General features: G+C 36.8%; 1 protein-coding gene across 2 annotated transcripts; it reads right to left on the bottom strand.

Annotated features, from left to right (window-relative positions):
- Positions 1-3,954: 3,954 nt before the first annotated feature.
- On the bottom strand, positions 3,955-19,074 carry cnot6l (CCR4-NOT transcription complex, subunit 6-like). 2 transcript variants are annotated; one of them, XM_041228502.1, is made up of 12 exons: positions 18,958-19,074; positions 16,657-16,778; positions 15,700-15,886; positions 15,252-15,337; positions 13,806-13,895; positions 13,317-13,385; positions 11,648-11,805; positions 8,714-8,868; positions 7,495-7,646; positions 5,901-6,134; positions 5,317-5,519; positions 3,955-4,669 (listed from the first exon to the last, which is right to left on the bottom strand). In XM_041228502.1, exons 2-12 carry the CDS (start codon positions 16,766-16,768, stop codon positions 4,454-4,456), a joined length of 1,662 nt encoding a protein of 553 aa, XP_041084436.1. In that variant the 5' UTR covers positions 16,769-16,778; positions 18,958-19,074; the 3' UTR covers positions 3,955-4,453. The 2 variants fall into 2 exon arrangements, with proteins under 2 accessions (XP_041084436.1, XP_041084427.1); XM_041228493.1 differs by lacking the exon at positions 3,955-4,669 and adding an exon at positions 4,788-5,123 and having other exon boundaries at positions 18,958-19,041.
- Between the last annotated feature and the right edge of the window lie 646 nt (positions 19,075-19,720).

The following is a 19,720-nucleotide window of genomic DNA, read 5'->3' as shown; positions in this document are numbered from 1 at the left end:
TAAAAAGGCAGGACTGCTAAGTTACCAGCCTGCTGGGTTTGTTTAAACCAAAACCATTTGTACAGCATACAGTATATTGCATTAAACTCATCTAACTGTAGTAAAGCATCAAGGATTTTCACTAACTTGACAATAATAGTAACTGATAAAAGAGCTGGTGAATATCTAGTAGGAAAGGCCCTATTAGTACGGTAGGTTAATAGTTACTATTACTGACATAATTAGTTTCTTTTTAACATGAGACCGGTCCAGTAACATCACACATACCCCAATCATGCTACACCAAAGAAAAAAAAAAAAAAAGAAAAAAAGCACACACACAAAAAAACACAACTATGGTTCTGTTTTTGTGTAAGCATCACATACAGTAAATATCCACTTATATTATTTTGTTCTAAAATTAACAGTTGCATTTCTACATATTAATCAGTGAACGTAGTGATCTCACTTTAGGTTCTGTTGCCAATGTTGAAAGTGACCGAATTGATTCAAATTTGACATTAATAGAAATGTATAGGGTTGACTCTTTATGGTCTTAAAATAACCTCATCTTGTACTGTCATTACTGTTAATATTAAAATCACTCACTGGCCAAATTGTTAGCAGCTGTTGTACTTCCTTGAAAAAGAAAACCCCTTTACTGTAACAGGAACACACTGCTATGTTATCGCTTTGTACACGGGTACTGTCTATGTTGTTTGACTTCAGCATTGGTAACACAAATACTGATATCATCAAAGTCTCGCAAATTAATCTGTGGAGCACCAAACAAACCAAGCATATTTTAGCCAAAGCAACAGGAAGCAAACAATCAGAAAAGCAACACTAGAACCGAAAGGAAGAGATCCAAAGCATGTTTGTCCTAAGCATTTATCACCAGGATTACTGTATTTGAATTCACTGAAGGATGTGTAAAAAAATAATGACCAAAGTGCAAACAAAGGTCAACTTCACAAATCAACAAAACTGTAGAGGATTACAAAAAAAAAGAAAAAAATACTAGAAATTGACACTGGAGAATTGTTCTGCATGTAACAACATTTCCTGGTCTTGTGTGAAGAATCACATTACTTCTAAAGCCCCCCCCCCCCATACAGGGTATACTGAGAATACCTTCTATCGTTCCTATAATCCTGTTTACATGTACCAGATTTCAAACCTTTGCTGTGTGTTTCATACTTCTGATATAAACAGTATTGTAGAACCACAGCATTACCACTTTAGACCCCACTTGCTCACTTACAAACACACACACACATTCTCCACACATTAAATGTCAAACTGAAGTTTATAATTTTCATTTTTGTCCAAAAACTAGGAACATTAAAGTGAAAAAAGTAGCATGTGAACCGATTTAAAAAACAGAAGTCTTTGCAAGTTTCTTTTTGTTTTTCTTTTAAAGTAAATACTGGCGTTTAAATAAAAACTGGAACTAGAGATGTACAATTATTTAACGGATAATAACTGCACTGTTACATCTTAAAAAGCATACATTCAAATATGTCTTGTCTAATAAGCTTCCCGAAGTACTCTCCCCTCCCTTGCTTTGTTATTGCCATTTTTAATCTGCACAAATAAATATGATTCTGCTAGAAACAAACTAGGCGCTCTAATTTCCAATTCAACTGTATTAATACATATAATAGAGTAATACAATTTTAAATCATGGATTTTTGTTAGTAGAAATTAGTATTTTCAAATTCTTGAGTAGGCCAAACCACATGAAAATGTGTTAAAATAGTTGTATCAGAACTTTTAGTAAAAATGGGTAAAAACTTAAAAATAAAGTTTGTTCCACATGCACCTGGACAAATATGGCATATTACAACAAATCAAATGTATTTGTAAAAAAACTAAAGTATTTAAAACCATTGCTATTCAGAAATATCACCATTCCTGGCCAGCAGCCCAATAATGTATTTGGCTTTAAAAGTGATATGACATGAGAAACTTACATTTACTGTTAGTCTGCAACTTCATTAAAAAAAAAAAGGGGGGGGGGGGGGGATACAAATTAAGATAATGTGGCATGTTAAGCATAACAAATCATGAATGCACTTTTAACATTTGGTTTCCAATTTGTATGTTCTCTAAAACTAAAGAAAAAGAAAAAGAATCTGTCTGTGTTTTAGGTTACATACACTTCCACAAATCGTAATAGATCTATGCACTGAATGTTTAAAAAGATGCCTGGAGAAGGGTGCTCGGATTTGCATGTTTTTGATTCTCTGCATGTTTTTGGCAGTGCTGCTGCTTAAGTAGTAGAAAAAACAGGCACATTGTTATAAAATGATACAGCCTACAAGAACCACAAATAGAAATGTGACCTTTCTATAGTTTACACTCCAAGTGACAGGTCTTGCTGTATAGTATGGTGTAAGAAATACAGTCAACATCCACTAGTGTTGATATGATAATGATCATCAGCAAAATGATAAAATCAGTTATGTGATTAGCAATTTTACTAATCCCCACTCCCATGATTTTTGTTTAGTAAAATATGTAGCCTCTATTTAACTTTACAGTGTGCTTTAAAGCTTGTGTTGTTGTTACATTTTAAATTATGACAGTCCTACATTAAGATTAAAAAAAAATGTTGTTATATTTTTACCAAAGACAATATTTACAATGGATTTTATAAGCAAAAGTAATGTTTGTTTGCACGTATAAAAGTTTTACATAACAGGCAACCTTTTTGCTGTATGCTTCAGTTGCTAATATTAAAATAATGTGCCGCCTTCTGCATGATAAAATAATTAGATATATATATATTTAAAATCTACGGATCCATCTAGAAATTATATTTGGTTACCCTTGCTTTGAATGATAAAATTCTCACTACCTTCAGTGGATTGCAGGTTGATTTGATTTTGCAAAAAACACTTACACCCCAGCACTAGGGCACTCACTTAGTGGTAGTACCAAAGCACACCTGGATAGTGTGTGTGTGTGTGTGTGTTTATATATACATATATAAAATCTACCACCATGTTTAAAAATTGAAAGCCATGGAGTATCGCTGCTACTCTAATCACTTACCACAACCATTAAAATTGAAAATTTTACCAAAATAAAAGTAACAGTCTTCTTAATTAAAGGAGACAAAATGTCTTTTAGAAAGTTAGCAGGTTTCCTTTGCATGTTACTTTTACCAATGAAATTAAACAAATATATATATGGGGAAATGGGTTTTTTTTGCAACAGAGAAAATCCAAACAAACACACATTCACACTACAATACCTCTTTTCACTTTGAAAAAGCAGATAAATATGTAGTTATGTGCTGTACCTCCCAAATAAACTATTTTTAATATCTGAATAGTTATATAATCATAGAGAAAGAAAAAAGAAGAAAAAGCAATCAATAAATGACCTTCTCTGTAGTTCATATACAATCGTTACAAGAGAAGTTCAAATTTAATTTTATACAAACATATCTGACAAAATACCAGGAGTGAAGTATGGACAAAACATATTGCTCACAAAGTATTTAATTCAAAAGAAACAAAAATGTCATGGCAGGAAAATACTGCAGCAAATTCAAATTGCAGCAACGCTATAATGGTAATGTCCACTGAATAAAAGCACTGTATATTTGGTTTAAGATTTTTTTGATTAATATGACCATTATGACAAATTATATATATATATTATATATAAAACAGTTTAAAACAAAGTGGCCTAAAATGTTGAAGTCATTTTAACAGTACAATATAACCAGCACCTGGTACTAAAGTTATGCAATTAATTAAAAAGGGCTGTTTTCAGTTTATTACTATTATTTTAAAAACTATTTTGCAAAAGTATCTCAGGGGATATTTAAATACTTTAATGCAGTCCTTGTTTACAAGTTTATTTTAAAGTTTCCTTTTATAAATAAATCTGAATGAAGAATTTGAAAATTTCACATTTGGCAAGGTCATTTTTGTTTGTCTGGGATAGAGGGGGTTAATACATAAAAAAAAGAAATGAAATGCAGAGTAGTAAGCAGCACTAGTTTGTGTGCAGGGCTGGGAAAAGCATACATTTGGCAGATCTTTTGGCATTTACTGAAAAACATATGGTAGTTTTGAAGACAACTTTGTTGTGGTATTTGAAATTGAAGATCTACATTATATATGAAAAAAACAAAAAACAAAAAAAAAATATCAGTTGCAAAGCATACGTATTGGTGGAGTTTCAGTTTTGCTCAGTGGTCATTTCTCCCAACTTTTTTTTTTTTCTTTAAAGCTGCGTGCATCAAACAATTAAGATAAAATAATACTGTTGTAATCCCAGCCCTTTTTGGTATAAAGTGTAGAAGAAACAACTAAATTATGTTCAAACCATACAAAGGAGCAGCCTAGGAAAGGATCAGTATGTGAGCCATACTTCACTCCTACTTCCTTTTTTTTTTCTTCTTTACAATTGTACAAGTCCATAGGAAGAGGCCCTAGTACTCATGTGAGGGGCTCTACTGCCTTCGGACAGGCAAGTGGACCCCGTTAATGAGGGACGGGGTAGGGGGGTGGAGCTCAAGCTGAGTCAGCAGGGAGAAGTGGTCGGAGGGGATGTGGGGGTGTGGGCAGCCGGTGATGCTGTTTTCAATCAGCCACTGAGGATCCAGAGGTCCCAGAACCCCTAACACACTCATGTGAGTCTTGGAATAGAAAATGTAGTCAATAACACCCTGAAAAAACAAGAAACAAAAGAAACACACACACGCACGCACACACACGAGGAAGAATGTTAGTTCTTAAAAATAAAAATCATCAAGTTTTAGCTCAACTAAACTTTGTCTGATGTTTCAGTGTTTTTATTTACAGTGGACAAAGAAAAACAGGTTTTACAACCGTAACAGAAGTAACTGGCTTCAGTACATTTAAAATAGCCATTCACCTTAGGCAGCAAGAAAAGCTTTTTGAGGAAAAAAAGCTTTTTTGTGAATAAAACCAAAGCATTAGCCAGGGCATAATGTAAAGGAAATGGCATCTCTTAGAGGAATGCTCAATGTCTGTAATAAGTACTTTGAATTTGGGACACTGATTGAGAAGATAGCCAAGCAGACTGCAGATATTCACATTTAGGAGAGTTGGCTTTTGACACTGCCATACTGTTTATATAGATGACCTTTAAATGCAAGTCTGAAAAAAAAAAAAAAATAATAATAATAATAATAATAATAATAATAAATAATAATATCTGCATTGCAAGAAAAAAAAACTGTGGGTTACTGTTTACACCACATGTAACCTAATGTACTTTTCCTACAAATGGTAAAACTCAACTGTCCTATTCAGGTCAAGCAAGCTGTACTGTAATCAAACTGTGACTTACCTTAAAGTCATAGGTGTAATTGGTGTAAGGCATTATGTTGTTATCATAGGCGCTCTTCAGGTGAAAGCTGTGAGTGATTCTGCTGTCAGAGGTCCCATTTTTCCCATTGCAACTGAAGTTCATGAGACACTCGTTGTATCGCAGTTCCTTAAAGTCCTTGTGATTTTCTGCTACTCCTCCATTGCTTAAATATTCAACAACACCTAAACAGCAAAGTAAAAGATATCTTGGTAACAAAGCTGTGTAACTCTTTCTGCATTTGAATACACTTCTGATGATCTAACCCGCTGGTCAAGTTGTGACAGAACATTTAGTTCATTTAAGGTCATGGTTATTAAATCCAACATTATTAAAAAAATAAAATAAAATGAAATCATTATGAATAAATAGTGCTACTTATCTTTGCACCATTCTCTACAGTTCTATTTAGCAATACAAAAGACTTACATCAGCAAGAAGTATTTCATTTGTATTTCTTAAAGGGCCAAGTTATGGATGTTACTTTAGTGATGTCCAGAGTTCAGGAACTACAGGCATTTTGAAGTATCACTAATGAAGTGAATCTCATAAGAGTTTTTTCATACCTGAATCTGGCAGTGAGTTCAGATCCGCACACAGCACGATTGGGATGGAGCTGGGATCAGAAGCTGGAGAGCCTGGCTTCCCAGAGCTGGAGGCCTTTTCAACAATGTTCTTCAACTCAGAGGTAAACATCATAGTCTGGATCAGCTTCACGTCGGAGTACTCAGGGTCCCAGTGCATGTGTGCGTTGGCCACTAGAAGCAGTTGTTTCTCAATACTATGAAGCGGCTTCATACCTTAAGCCAGGAATTAAAAGAAAAACAAAAAAACTGATCATTTTTCTGTGGCGACCTACATACTACTGCAGTGGCTGAGCGTTTCATACAGCAGAAATGATATTTGTTTGGAATCTATATACAGATTACCTTATAAACATATTTTTTTATGTACATCTGTTCTACAAAAACTCACAATAGCAAGTAAAAAAACACAATAAAATGCATTTAAGGGACTGGTTAGCTAAGTTGTGTATGTGACTATTTATAGGAAGAACAGCTTCTAAATGCAAGATACCACGTTCATTTAAACATTCGTTTCAAAGTACAGTAGTCCGTCGTATATTGGACTGTGGTGGGACCAGAGTAAGGGAGGATATGTAAAAAGTTGGATAAATTAAATTGCGTTTTAAATACCATTATACACAACTATATTCATACAATTATTGTTTTGAGATTCAGCTTTTATTAGTCAGCTCCCCTAAATACCTTGTTTAGAAAGATACAGGGTTGCCATCTGCCCATGTGGGTGCGTGCATTTGCTGCCAAGTGACAGGCGCGTGATCGAGACCGAAGTTGAAGTTGATATGCCCCGCAGGCGAACAGGATTTATTTACATATCAACACACTGAACAGCTCACGTGACACTACCAGCAATGGTAGTGCAAGGAGCACATACAACATAGTGTTCGAAAATTTTGGTAGGATCTACAATCTCTGAACTAATCTTTTCTGTTCAATAATAAAATGAACTCTGGCTACCGGCAGTTTTGACTTGCTTACTCACTCTTCCGTACCACAACTGGTAGTCACACACAGCAGGCAGACTCTCCCAGAAGCGTCAGGTACTTCATTAATTAATTACAATAAATACACACTGTTTACAATATAATTACACAAAAGGCCCTCTTCATGCGCAGGACTCCTGCCCTGCCAAGGTGCTGTATAAATTAGTGTTGAGTAACTTACACAGCAGCAAAATGAATAGGTTTATGAAACAAAAAAACACACTGATGGAGAGCTTGGTCATGGCAGATAAATGGTTAGGCCGGATATGTGCGGGCACATACACATCAGATTTCTGTGAAGTTTCTGGAGCTGTCTTATTTTTATGTGAACAAATTTTGTGCAAAATAGGTTACCCCGCAACGGAAAATATTTACATGCAATATTGGGATAATTTGCGTGACCTTTATTAATGATTTAGCATGTATTTTCACCAGCGGTCCTGGGTTGAGTATGCAGATTATAGGGAAAAAACCTCAAGCACTCCACCACCTCTTCATGTTTATTTTCCATTTCTGGGTAACTACAAATATGAAGTCTGTGTCATGCATGGAAACTATGCGTGAATGGTGATGGCACAATAACATTGTTGTACCTCCTACAAAGATGTCACTGTTGACCTCTAACAATACTGCTACGCCAATGTTGTCTTTCGTCATTACTCGATTCAACATAACTTCTGAGCCTTCGGAGTTTGCCATGGCAACCTGGTTGAATTCCACTGTGTTCTTTTGCACAAGCGTAAATCTGAAATATAAAAATGTATGCGATAAGAATAGGAAGGACAGCATAGGAAGTTCAGAGATTCTTGTAAATAAAAACTAAAACAAACTAAGAACGGGATAGCAATAAAATAAAAAAAGTTACTAATGTTAAATCTGTGGAGTGAATACAGGAAGCATCAGGAGTGGGTTTTTTTTTTTTTTTTTTTCACCAAAATGGATAAATACAAGGGCAAACTATTCTATTTGAATTACTGTACTTCATCTTCACTAACACTTGGGACCTGATTTTACAAAGCCTTACGCGTCCTTGCGCCCTGAGCTCTAATTTGACGTCATGTCATGTATTAAACACCAGGTAAGCCACATTCATGCGTAACTTGGGTTCTTTGTTATCAAGCCCTCAAAATGCAACTTGTAAACCAGGGAAACAGTGACATCTAGTGGGTAAAAATATGCAATGTCATCAAGGCCTCAGAGATACAAATTAATAATAATAATAATAATAATATCTTTATTTTTATATAGCGCCTTTCACAGTGGACCACCATCACAAACTGCTTTACAGAGGTAGAACTGTGATTATATGCAGTCACAATAGGACATTGATTTAACATCTCATCTGCAGAATGGAGCACTAGGAGATAAAGTGACTTGCTCAGGGTCACACAGTGAGTCAGTCAGTGGCAGAGGTGGGATTTGAACCGGTGACCTTCTGGTTACAAACCCTGGACTTTAACCACTGGACCACACTGCCTCCAAATTAAAATAATTGATCTTTTTTTCGCATGGAAGATGTGGAGTTTTTAACTCAAAAAATATTTGTTGAACAGTAGCATTTCACAAGGGATATACAAATGTTAATAAGGCTACATTTTAAAATGTCAGGGCTGCATCCAAATCAAATGAGTCACTTGGCCACGTAACATAATGTATTTTAGCTTTACAGTGTTATCACACTTATTCTTTCCAAACTGTTTCCTGCTATTATAGGTCAAAAAATGCCAGAGAAGCCATAAATGTAAGAAAATACAAAGAAATGTGGGTTGGGTTGTGTTAAGGCAACAAAATGTAGTTTACTTCTCTACTCACTTCTCAGTTTTGAAAAATATTGCACATCCATCCACGTGTTTCCTTTCTTGCTCTGACACTAATTTGGCACGAGACTTTGGACAAAAGAACCCATCATACCCACGCTCCTTTAACGCTTGAAGAAAAAGGGTGTAGTATTGCTCGGTTTCAACTTCCTGGAAAAAAAAAAAAAAACCAACAGCAACATGCAAGGGCTTATTTCCAGCAGTAAACTGAACAAGTTTTGTCAGAGGTAACAAGAATACATTTTGTTCAGGTACACATCTACAGAACCCCTAAAGGGTTATGGTGTGAATTAAAAAAAGGTTCGTATCTCATGTGCATGAGTTACTTAATACTTGTAACAGATTGTGGTAGCCTCATTTCATTGTGTCTTTTGTCATTTCTGTCTTTGCTATACTGTCATTTTGGTAGGTGAGCCATCATTTTGCGTCACAGTTGCACCCACTTTGAGAACAAAAGCAGGGCTCGATCATCAATGTGTTGGTCCCAATAATAACAACAACTCGCAAATCACAGAGACACATGACTCAATTTACTCCTAAAATAGGTTTCTTGCGAGTGAGTATTCAGGAGCTATAAAAAGTTGCAGAACATAGCATACTGTATAATGTAAAGGGCACTGTGAACGGGAGAAAACTAATCTGAGCTGCAAATCTACCTCCGACCAGGAAGGGTGCTAAGTAAGGTTGGTGGTACGCCTTCACAGGGATGAGCCGACTCGATGGTAGGACGGAACTGGAATTCAGCCATCTTGATGGAAGGGTATAGCTGTAAGACTGCTGAACAGCTTTATTGTGATCAGCTGTGTTATGCGTGGTGGTTGGACAGAGCGTGGACAGTACCTGCACAGGCACATCACCTCAACCAGTATGTGCACACAGAGCACCTGCACTGGCACACCATCTCAACCAGTACCTGCACTGGCACACTACCTCAACCAGTACCTGCACCCAGAGCACCTGCACACAGAGCACATGCACTCCTACACCATCTCAACCAGTACCTGCACCCAAAACACTTCCACTGGCACACCACTTCAACCAGTACCTGCACCCAGAGCACCTGCACTGACACACAACCTCAATCAGTACCTGCACCCAGAACATGTGCACTGCCACACCACCTCAACCAGTACCTGCACCCAGAACACCTGCACTGCTACACCACCTCAACCAGTACCTGCACCCAGAACACCTGCACAGGCACACCACCTCAACCAGTACCTTACACAGAGCACCTGCACTGCTACACCACCTCAACCAGTATCTGCACCCAGAACACCTGCACTGGCACACCACCTCAACCAGTACGTGCACCCAGAGCCCCTGCCCCTAGAGCACCTGCACTGCCACACCACCTCAACCAGTACCCGCACCCAGAACACTTGCACTGACACACCACTTCAACCAGTACCTGCACCTGCACCCACATCAACTACACTGACACACCACCTCAACCAGTACCTTCACCCAGAGCACCTGCACTGTCACACCACCTCAACCAGTACCTGCACCCAGAACACCTGCACTGCTACACCACCTCAACCAGTACCTGCACCCAGAACACTTGCACTGACACACCACCTCAACCAGTACCTGCACCCAGAACACCTGCACTGCTACACCACCTCAACCAGTACCTGCACCCAGAACACTTGCACTGACACACCACCTCAACCAGTACCTGCACCCAGAACACTTGCACTGACACACCACCTCAACTAGTACCTGCACAGGCAAACCACCTCAACCAGTACCTGCATCCAGAACACTTGCACTGCCACACCACCTCAACCAGTACCTGCACCCACAGCAACTACACTGCCACACCACCTTAACCAGTACCTGCACCCAGAGCAAAACACACCACCTTGACCAGTACCTGCACCCAAAACACTTGCACTGGCACACCACTTCAACCAGTACTTGCACCAAGAGCACCTGCACTGACACACCACCTCAACCAGTCCTTGCACCCAGAGCACCTGCACTGCTACACCACCTCAACCAGTACCTGCACAGGCACACCACCTCAACCAGTACCTGCACACAGAGCACCTGCACTGCTACACCACCTCAACCAGTACCTGCACAGGCACACCACCTCAACCAGTACCTTCACAGAGCACCTGCACTGCTACACCACCTCAACCAGTACCTGCACTGCTACACCACCTCAACACCTGCACTGCTACACCACCTCAACCAGTACCTGCACCCAGCACCCACCTCAACACCACCTCAACCAGTACTCTGCACCCAGAGCACTGCCACACCACCTCAACCAGTACCTGCACCCAGAGCACCTGCACTGCCACACCACCTCAACCAGTACCTGCACTGCTAAATCACCTCAACCCGTGCATGCACCTGGATTAACAATTGTGATTGTTTACTTATTTCTGTAACCTTTTTGTTTGGGACTGCAAGCTGACTGTTTGATCCCAGATACCATTGCTGGTAGAGGGGATTATTATTATATCATTCCTCACATCCTGACAGGCATATACAGCATTACTTTAAATTAACACAGCAGTGTTTATTTCAAATTGTTAAAAACAGCTGCGGCTCTTTTTCAAGGGCGACGCTCATTCAAAGGCAGCGGTAATTAGAAGTACTGTGCTTTTTGAGAGAGGCGTACACTGAAGTATATTTTAAGTCGAGCATGAGACTAAGCACACCAGTTTTGCAGTTATGCCATGAGGAAAATACAGATTGTCAACCTATCCACAGAGAACACCCGGTGTCTGCTGCAGTTAGCAAGATATTAACTTGTGCGCGCGACACAGTATCTGCCGAGCACGAGATAGTATTTATTTATTTATTTTTTTTGTCCCTTTAGGGGTTCCGTACATAGCTATATATTAAATAAATAAATTAAAAAACAACAATGCACAATATTTCAGTTTTCTAATTTCAGATTTTCTCTTACCTGAAGACTAACAATATCTGCATCACAGCTGACAATCTCTTCCATAATTCCCTTTTTTCTGTACTCCCAGTTTAACGCCCAAGATGGGCAGTAGCCGTAGAGCTGCCTTGTGGCATACTTGTCACAAAGTACATTGAAACACATGATTGTAAACAGGGCTGAAAGAGAAATGTAACACATTTGTCAATTTCTCCTCAAGCAAGAGTGATAATACCTGAAAACACACAATTGCCTGATAATTTAGACATCAACTTGGTTGACTTGATTGTTTTTTAGCATTGTCCTTCATGGACAAAGCTGAATTTCAAATCAACAACTTAATATGTTTCAGCATGGAGAATCCGCTATGAATGAATGGAAATGAATGAATGATGACAATTGCGATGGCAGATGATTTATGAACTGTGGAGGGCACTCAGGGCCCGAGTGAAATATAAAATTGGCCGGAGGCCTCGTCCATGGGTGCCCGACGGCTACCTGCATGATGCCAGCTAAAATAACATGAACAGTTACATGCATTCTAGTGCCGCAGATAGGAAGTGGCTGTGGCCACCTTTCCCCAAAAAGACAAGGCCGCCAAACCATGAATGAATAATAATAAATAATTAACACGCTCCATGGAGTCACCCTGCCACCTAACCCTCAAATATTGAATTTAATGAAAATCAGCAGCTGAGACACAGCCCGTCCCCCAGAGCATGACTGCGCCAGGGGAGAAAGCCAAGCCTCTCCAACCCAACCACTCAACCCGCAGAACTAAATATGAATCGCTCAGCACTCGGGTAAGAAAAAAACCCTATTCACATGTTTTTTGACTGAGCAGCCGAAGCTAAAAGCAGCGACAAGAAAGAATAACACAGAGCTTTTATGCGCTTGCTAATGACATTTTGGTCATGAGCGGTCTCTCCTTCCAGAAAAGCAACCAAGTTTACAATTATTTATTTACATACACATATTTTTTATATATATATTATATATATATATATATATAGATTATATATATATATATATATTTATATATATATATATATATATATATATATATATATATATATATATATATATATTAGATCATATCTATATATATATATATATATATATATATATATATATATATATATATATATATATATATATACACACATACACACACACACACACACACACGTCTTATTTTCAATCAAATGTCTATTATGAAATCTGAAAAAGCTTGACTCAAGCAGTATACTCTGCTTTCAATACAATATTCAGTACATTTGCAGTTTCCTCTTGGGTCTTGCACTGTGATAAAAATAAATGTTTTTTTGGCATTAACATATAAATATAATGTAACTATAATGAAAATGCAATGCTGGGTTAGGATGTCACCATGTCTTGCTCACAGTTTATTTCTCAAAGCTCTTTACTTCAAACTGTGAAGTTTTACTTGGTTTAAATCGTAAGTATTTTCAAGTAGATTCCCCCTCCCTTTTTATGTTGTGGTTACAATATATTTCCAAGAAATCTGATATATGTTGACCAAATGCTTGAGTATGCAGACTTTTTAACTGGACAGGAAAAAACAATAAAACAGTTACATGTAACTGTCTTTTTTTTTTGTTGTTTTAAATTATGAAAAGAAAAAAGGGACAGCAGTGAATTACAAAATGGATTTATGAAAATACTTTACCTGTAGGGTGCATTTGGTCTCGTTCTTTCAACGTGATCCATGGCCTCTGCGGAAGCTGCTCTGGGTGGACTAAAATAAATGAAAACTATTTATGTGAATTGTTACTTTGGAGTACACAAACATACAGAGAATAACACTAATCCATTGTGCACTGTTTCTCACCCAAGAAGGACAAATGTCTGCTAAATCCAATTTGGTAGCTAAACTGCTACTCTAGTAGGAACCATATGTTTCTTTTCCTTTTTTTTTTTTTTTTTTTAGTTATTATCCTGGTGCTTTTGCTACACCCTTTGGTTTTGTTCATGCTGGCACCAGGATTTGTTTAGTAATACTACTGTTTTTTTTTTTTTTTTTTTTTTTTTTTTTTTTATCAAATAGTTGAATGCTACTTGCACTCAGGGTTTTTTTTGTGAAATTAGGGGTGCCACTTCAATCAAAAATGAAATACAGTTAATAACACATTTTACAAAAGCAGGCATCGGCTCTTACCTGCCAGATTATCAAGCATATAATTCAGCAGCTTTCTTGTTCCGTCAGGTTCCTGGTATAGGTTCAGAATATCCTGTGACAGCGGATTGCCTGCAAACAAGATGAAAAGAGGAAAAGGAGTCAGAAAAGGGATTTTAATTTCCATTTGTATTTTTTTTGTTGTTTTCAGTCTTAAACCTACTGAGCACATCTTGTAACCATGTGTAAGTTTTGCTGAACTAGTCTGGCATGGGAAACCTATTTTAATATTTCATAAATAAATAGAAATTTAAAAAGTAAAACAAGTGTACATGATATAAAAACCCAGGCCAGTGTATTGGCTAAGCAACACTATTATAAAAGGACTTGTAAATTGACACATGGATGCAATGTGGCATACCCTGCTCACACTAGTATTGATTGCACAGCAGCTATAATTAAGCCACACTTATTCTATTTCAAAACTTCTGTTAAGGATGGCCTTGGTGTTCTCTATAATTATTTTATTCATTTAAATCGGTTTGAAAAAAAAGTTAGCTAAACAAACATACATATTCCTTTATTTATTTATTTATTTTTAAGCGAAATGACTTTGGTTAATTGGCATATTTTTAGTGTTGTTTTTCAATTATACAGTGTGAAGTCTGAAACAAAAATAATAATTTGGTAACACTATATTGTGTGGCATAAATTAATATTAAATATATATATATATGCAATTGCACATTAAATGTTAAATTAATATTTCATAAATATGCAATAGCTGGTTTCTTGATAAATGTTAACCAAGTGTTGATTGAAAATGTAATTGCATAACACATCCACTTATATTACATTTTGTTACTCTTGAAAATGTGTAATAATCTTCCACTACATGTTTAATTGAAAATACAGTTAATCTGACTTAAATGTTAATGGAAAGTAACAAGGAATAATTGAATAAATATTAATTTAACATTAACTTAATATGCAATTGCATATCTATTTAATATTAATCTATGCCACGCAATATAAAGCGTTACCAATAATTTCACTACCCATTTTCTTCTAAATCAAAGTGCAAAAGGGCCTGTGGCTTAATGCATGACCCAGTGACGCATTTTCTTCAAATTCAAAATGGAGAAACCCAGTATAAACAAATGTCCAATTACTTAGAAGCTAAAGCTTTACAAATAGGGCCCATAGTTTTCTGTAAAATGCCAATGGTACGTTTCAGTTCAGTGTCATGGATTTGCTGTAATGTGACATGTTCCAATGTCCTTTGGTTTTCAACCAGTGATTAAGCAGTGTCCTGGAGACAAGGGGTACTACTGAGATTTTTGAAAAAACAACATACTAGCATCTTATTTTTTAGAACAGTACAACTGACTGCGAGTGACAAATTTGCATGTTAAAATCTCAAGCAATACCACTAACCTCCCAATTCATGTTCAGCACTAAGCAAAATTCCATAAAGAAAATAACTACCTTTTAAACCCAGGGTCTGTAGCTGGAACAGCCGCCCAAGTTCATAAGGCAAAACCCGTAAGAGATTATTATTTAAAAGCAATTCCCTGTAAAGAAAATGGAAAATACAGTCAGTGTTTTTTTTTTCCTATGCTGTCAAATTTTTATTCTCTAGTCTATACTATGATTTATCACTAACCAGGTTGAATCTGTTAGTCTAAAAAAAAGAAGATTAAAGTTTGATGGAACAAGGTTTAATAGCGTTTTTTAATTCAGTTATTTTGCCTAGCCTACAGTTTATCAACCATTTCCCTTGCCACGTACAGTGATATTCAGTGCTTGATTGTCTAATTTATCAGAGCTTCTCCCCAAACATGCAGTTGCTTCAGCTGAATCAAGACCACGAGACAAGTTATACCACTCCTCCTCCTCCTCCTCAACTTGCACTTCTGTCAACAGTACTCTTTACCTGAGTGACACCATGTTTCCAAGTTCTGCTGGCAAGCTGCGGAGTTTATTGGATGACAAGTTGAGGTAAACCAGGTGTTGGAGCTTGGCAATGTCCGGTGGAATGCGACTCAGGTTGTTGTCATTAATATGTAGTGCAGTTAAGTGTGTCAGCGTCCATAATGAGGTGCTCAAGCTTCTCACCCTACCTGAGAAGCAAAGAAAATAGTATGTAAGTGTAGTGATGAATGCTAGTGGTTAAATACAAATCAGTGCCCACGCACTCAGATACAATTATTCCAGGTTAACAAAAAATATATAATAATAATAATAATAATAATAATAATAATAATAATAATAATAATAATAATAATAAATCAGATTATACCAAAAAGGTCTACAGGAGGCAAGGGCTGTTGAGTGTGACAGAATACGATCAGTGTGTAAGGGTCCCCATTTTGAAAGAGGGCACAAAGCGAACTGCAGATACTTCCTGGGGGGAATCATTATTTTGAGAGTTCACATAAATCTGTATGCAGAAGAATAACACCTGCTTCTAATACTGCAAAAAGGGCCACGGTGTCTACAAGGTTTTTCAATTGTTCTGGAAAGCTACATGCGCAACAATTACAGACTTCAGGGTAGATGTGGGTGGAAATCTGTGGAAAGTCTTGCATGTACAATGAAAGAAAGAAAAAAGGGATCTACAAAGTATTTCATATAGAACATTTTAAAATAAATGCTGCACATGCTGCACAGTATGACTAATGGCTATACCATGCTTCTTAGCTTCTTACACAATTTCTGCAAAATGTGTTCAATGGTGTTTTTGGGGGGGGTCTTAGTACTTTACTGTATAGTTAAATAAACAATACATAATAATATAATAATAAACTAAAAACAGAGTTACCATACAAGTCAATTAACAATGCCTCTAACAGTGCTTCATGATCATTCAGTTGCGCAGTAGTTTACTGACCAGAGATTTCTAATTCTGCCCAGTGTGACTTCTTTCCATTGGCAGCCTCCTCAGTGGACATGATGGTATATAATCTCCGAGGATCTGGGGGATCATATTTTTCCTTTGGCATCCCTGTTAGTCTAGAAAAGTGGATCCAGGGCATTAAAGCAAAGCACAGTCTCACTAGCATGAATAAATACTCCCGTAACATACATCATCAAGCAATGCTGTTTGCAGGTGGGGGTTCTACCAGGAATGCTGCATATGTACTGACTGTTTGATAGGGTGCTAAAATATTGTATACCAGGCTCAAGATGATGACTCTGACTGCACACATTTCTACAAAACCTGCAATTGCTCCTTTTCATTTAAATATGCCAACACTCTGTTAACTGACAGACTTGGAAACAGAAGTAATATAAGAAGATACACTGAACCCTCCAACCACAAAAGGAGATACAATACATAAAGCTGGAACAGCACTTTAAAACAATCAAGGCATCAGTTATCAAGGAAGCATACCCAGCTATGAATTGGTACCTGTTTTAAAAACATGAAATATAAAGCAGCAGGACCTGCATACTACAATATTAATCACATACCCACATTTCAAACTTGGGTTAGATCAATAAACTTGTACCCAGTCCTGTTTTATAGATAGCAGGTGCTTGAAATCACTGTGGAAACTTACCCTTGCTGAGTTAATAAAAACAAGTATTTCCTTTTTATCCTGTACTTGACTAATCCTAAAAGCTGGCTGGTCTCCAGGTAAAACTAGCCAGTAGGCCTCTATATCTTACAGTACAGCTGCAAAACGTACTTATGCAGTTACTGTAGGGTAAAGTACATCCCCAAAAATAATTACCATCAAATATGAGGGACCTACAACTTCTTAATGTGTCCCTTTTGAATAACTGGTCATATTTCCATTTTGTCTCTGCCCAAATGTCTATGGAAAATTTCCAGTCATTTATCTTAACTGCACTTTTCAACAAAGACTGGAAACAGTCTGTGTAATCTGCTTGTTCTGGCATTAGTTATGCATTGTATCTGTTACAGGTACAAGCAATATAGTGAAATTTGCAGCATTATCCGCAGGTCAAATAGATACAGACCACATGAAAGCATACCAGTTTTCAGTCTGTCTCTCTCTCTCTCTCTCTCTCTCTCTCTCTCTCTCTCTCTCTCTCTCTCTCTCTCTCTCTCTCTCTCTCTCTCTCTCTATATATATATATATATATATATATATATATATATATATATATATATATATATATATATATATATATACACACATTACGCAAAAGTTTTACTGTTCACACATTACGCAAAAGTTTTACTGTTCTGAATCTTTATTCAAAGTTATGCTTTCACTTGACATAGACTTTTTTTTTTTTTAAACACACACCTCACATTTCCCACAGCACTTACTCTGAGAGTAATACCTCACCTCATGTTGATAGGTCTATAGCAACAGCTGAAGCGTACACATTATCATCTTACAGGCCTACAAAACACTTTTCATAACCTAACAGCGCATGACATTATAATTCAACGAATGGCTCAGTTTTATCAGATAAAAACAAAAGATCCATTAGTAAAAAACAAAAAACATTTATTGCACACCAAGGCAACAAACCGCAATATAACATTCCTCGAAGTGGCTGAGTTCTATCAAAACATAGCCTTACGACTGTTCTTAGTGACAGCTGCACCTCCGCCGCGCTGTCGTTATACAGCACAATCTAACTTGTGTTTTTTGAACACATTTAGATTTTAAACATTAAAATGAATGATGTGCTACTAGTTGAATGTTTGCAAGCACACCGATGTTGCGTACAGTACCAATTCGAAATATTATTTTATTATGTAAATAGACTAAACAAATACATTGACACTGCTCAAACAGTGTACAGGTGTATAAAAGTCAAATCAATTTAAACTCAAAAATATATCATGAAGAGACCGTTTTCTTCATAACATTCCTGTTTACGTAGAGTGGGCCTAAATAATATAAAAACTAACTCACACTATTTAATGTTTAAAGCCTTTAAATTAATATACAAATTTGATATTTTAGTGGAATTGTGCCGATTCGTTCTAAACCACATCTTAAAAGTTAGCTTCGTGTTATGTAAATGCCATTCTCAGGTGAAGCCTGGGCCTTGAGTAGAGGAGTGCCTTGCAAGACTATCCAACAGCCTAGCGAAGACAGACAACAAAATGAACATATCACACAAAGAACACTGCATAATATAATTATCTAATTCTGCAACTAACGCAATGTAAGGTAATTACTATTATTACTATTTTGTTTACCTGCATTCAGTGAATGGTTGAGACGAGTTGTTGGTGAAATTAAAGACATGTAGACAGAGTGCTCTGACGCTCCGCTCCTGTTTATTCCCAAGAGTCTGAAGGAAGGAATAATTATGGCTGCTGCTCACTCACTGTCCTTAAAAAAATTAAAAAATAAATAAATAAATAAAAGCTTTTAGCGCGTCACGTGTTAAAAAGTACTGCCTAAAACAAAACCAAAAAATAAATAAATAAATAAAACAATATTACAGAATTTACGGAATTACAATGATTTTATTTTTTTACAGATTTGTGTAATTTGGTACCGGTTATCCATCTTGTATTTAATCACAACGCCGAATTAAGATGCATGGTAATGCATTACAGGAAAATACCTGGGGTATAGTATTTCTGTTATGCTGTTTTTGCAGCAAAAGGTTTGCACAGAAAAAAAAAAAAAAAAAAAAAAACTTTTATCGAAGTATTAGTCAAAGCACGGTGTTGTTTAAACCCTTGAGTTACCGGTATCCCTTGCTGACCCATTCAGTTGTATTATCAGTGCCACTATGACAGCATTGTGCCAGTTAAAAAGCATAAGAAATCTAAACAAATAAATAAGTAAATAAATAAATGCCGCTAATTCTAGGCCATAATATTGTATTGTTGCAGAAAACAGAACTAACAAAATGCCACAGTACAGTATTATGAACCGCTTGGTTGTTATGATCAAAGGCCATTGAAACATCAGGTAAGTTTTTCTTAAAACTACTGAAGCAACAAGTTG

Source organism: Polyodon spathula, chromosome 2 (genome assembly GCF_017654505.1).
Source record: "Polyodon spathula isolate WHYD16114869_AA chromosome 2, ASM1765450v1, whole genome shotgun sequence".
Taxonomy (NCBI): Eukaryota; Metazoa; Chordata; class Actinopteri; order Acipenseriformes; family Polyodontidae; genus Polyodon; species Polyodon spathula.
This window is presented reverse-complemented; position numbering and strand designations above follow the sequence as displayed.

Coding starts and splice junctions, on each gene's coding strand:
- cnot6l (XM_041228502.1), bottom strand. CDS start 16,768: ATGCCAAAGGAAAAATATGATCCCCCAGATCCTCGGAGATTATATACC. Junction 7,647..8,713: donor ATATTTTTCAAAACTGAGAA/GTGAGTAGAGAA, acceptor TTTATATTTCAG/ATTTACGCTTGTGCAAAAGA. Junction 4,670..5,316: donor ATTACACCTATGACTTTAAG/GTAAGTCACAGT, acceptor TTGTTTTTTCAG/GGTGTTATTGACTACATTTT.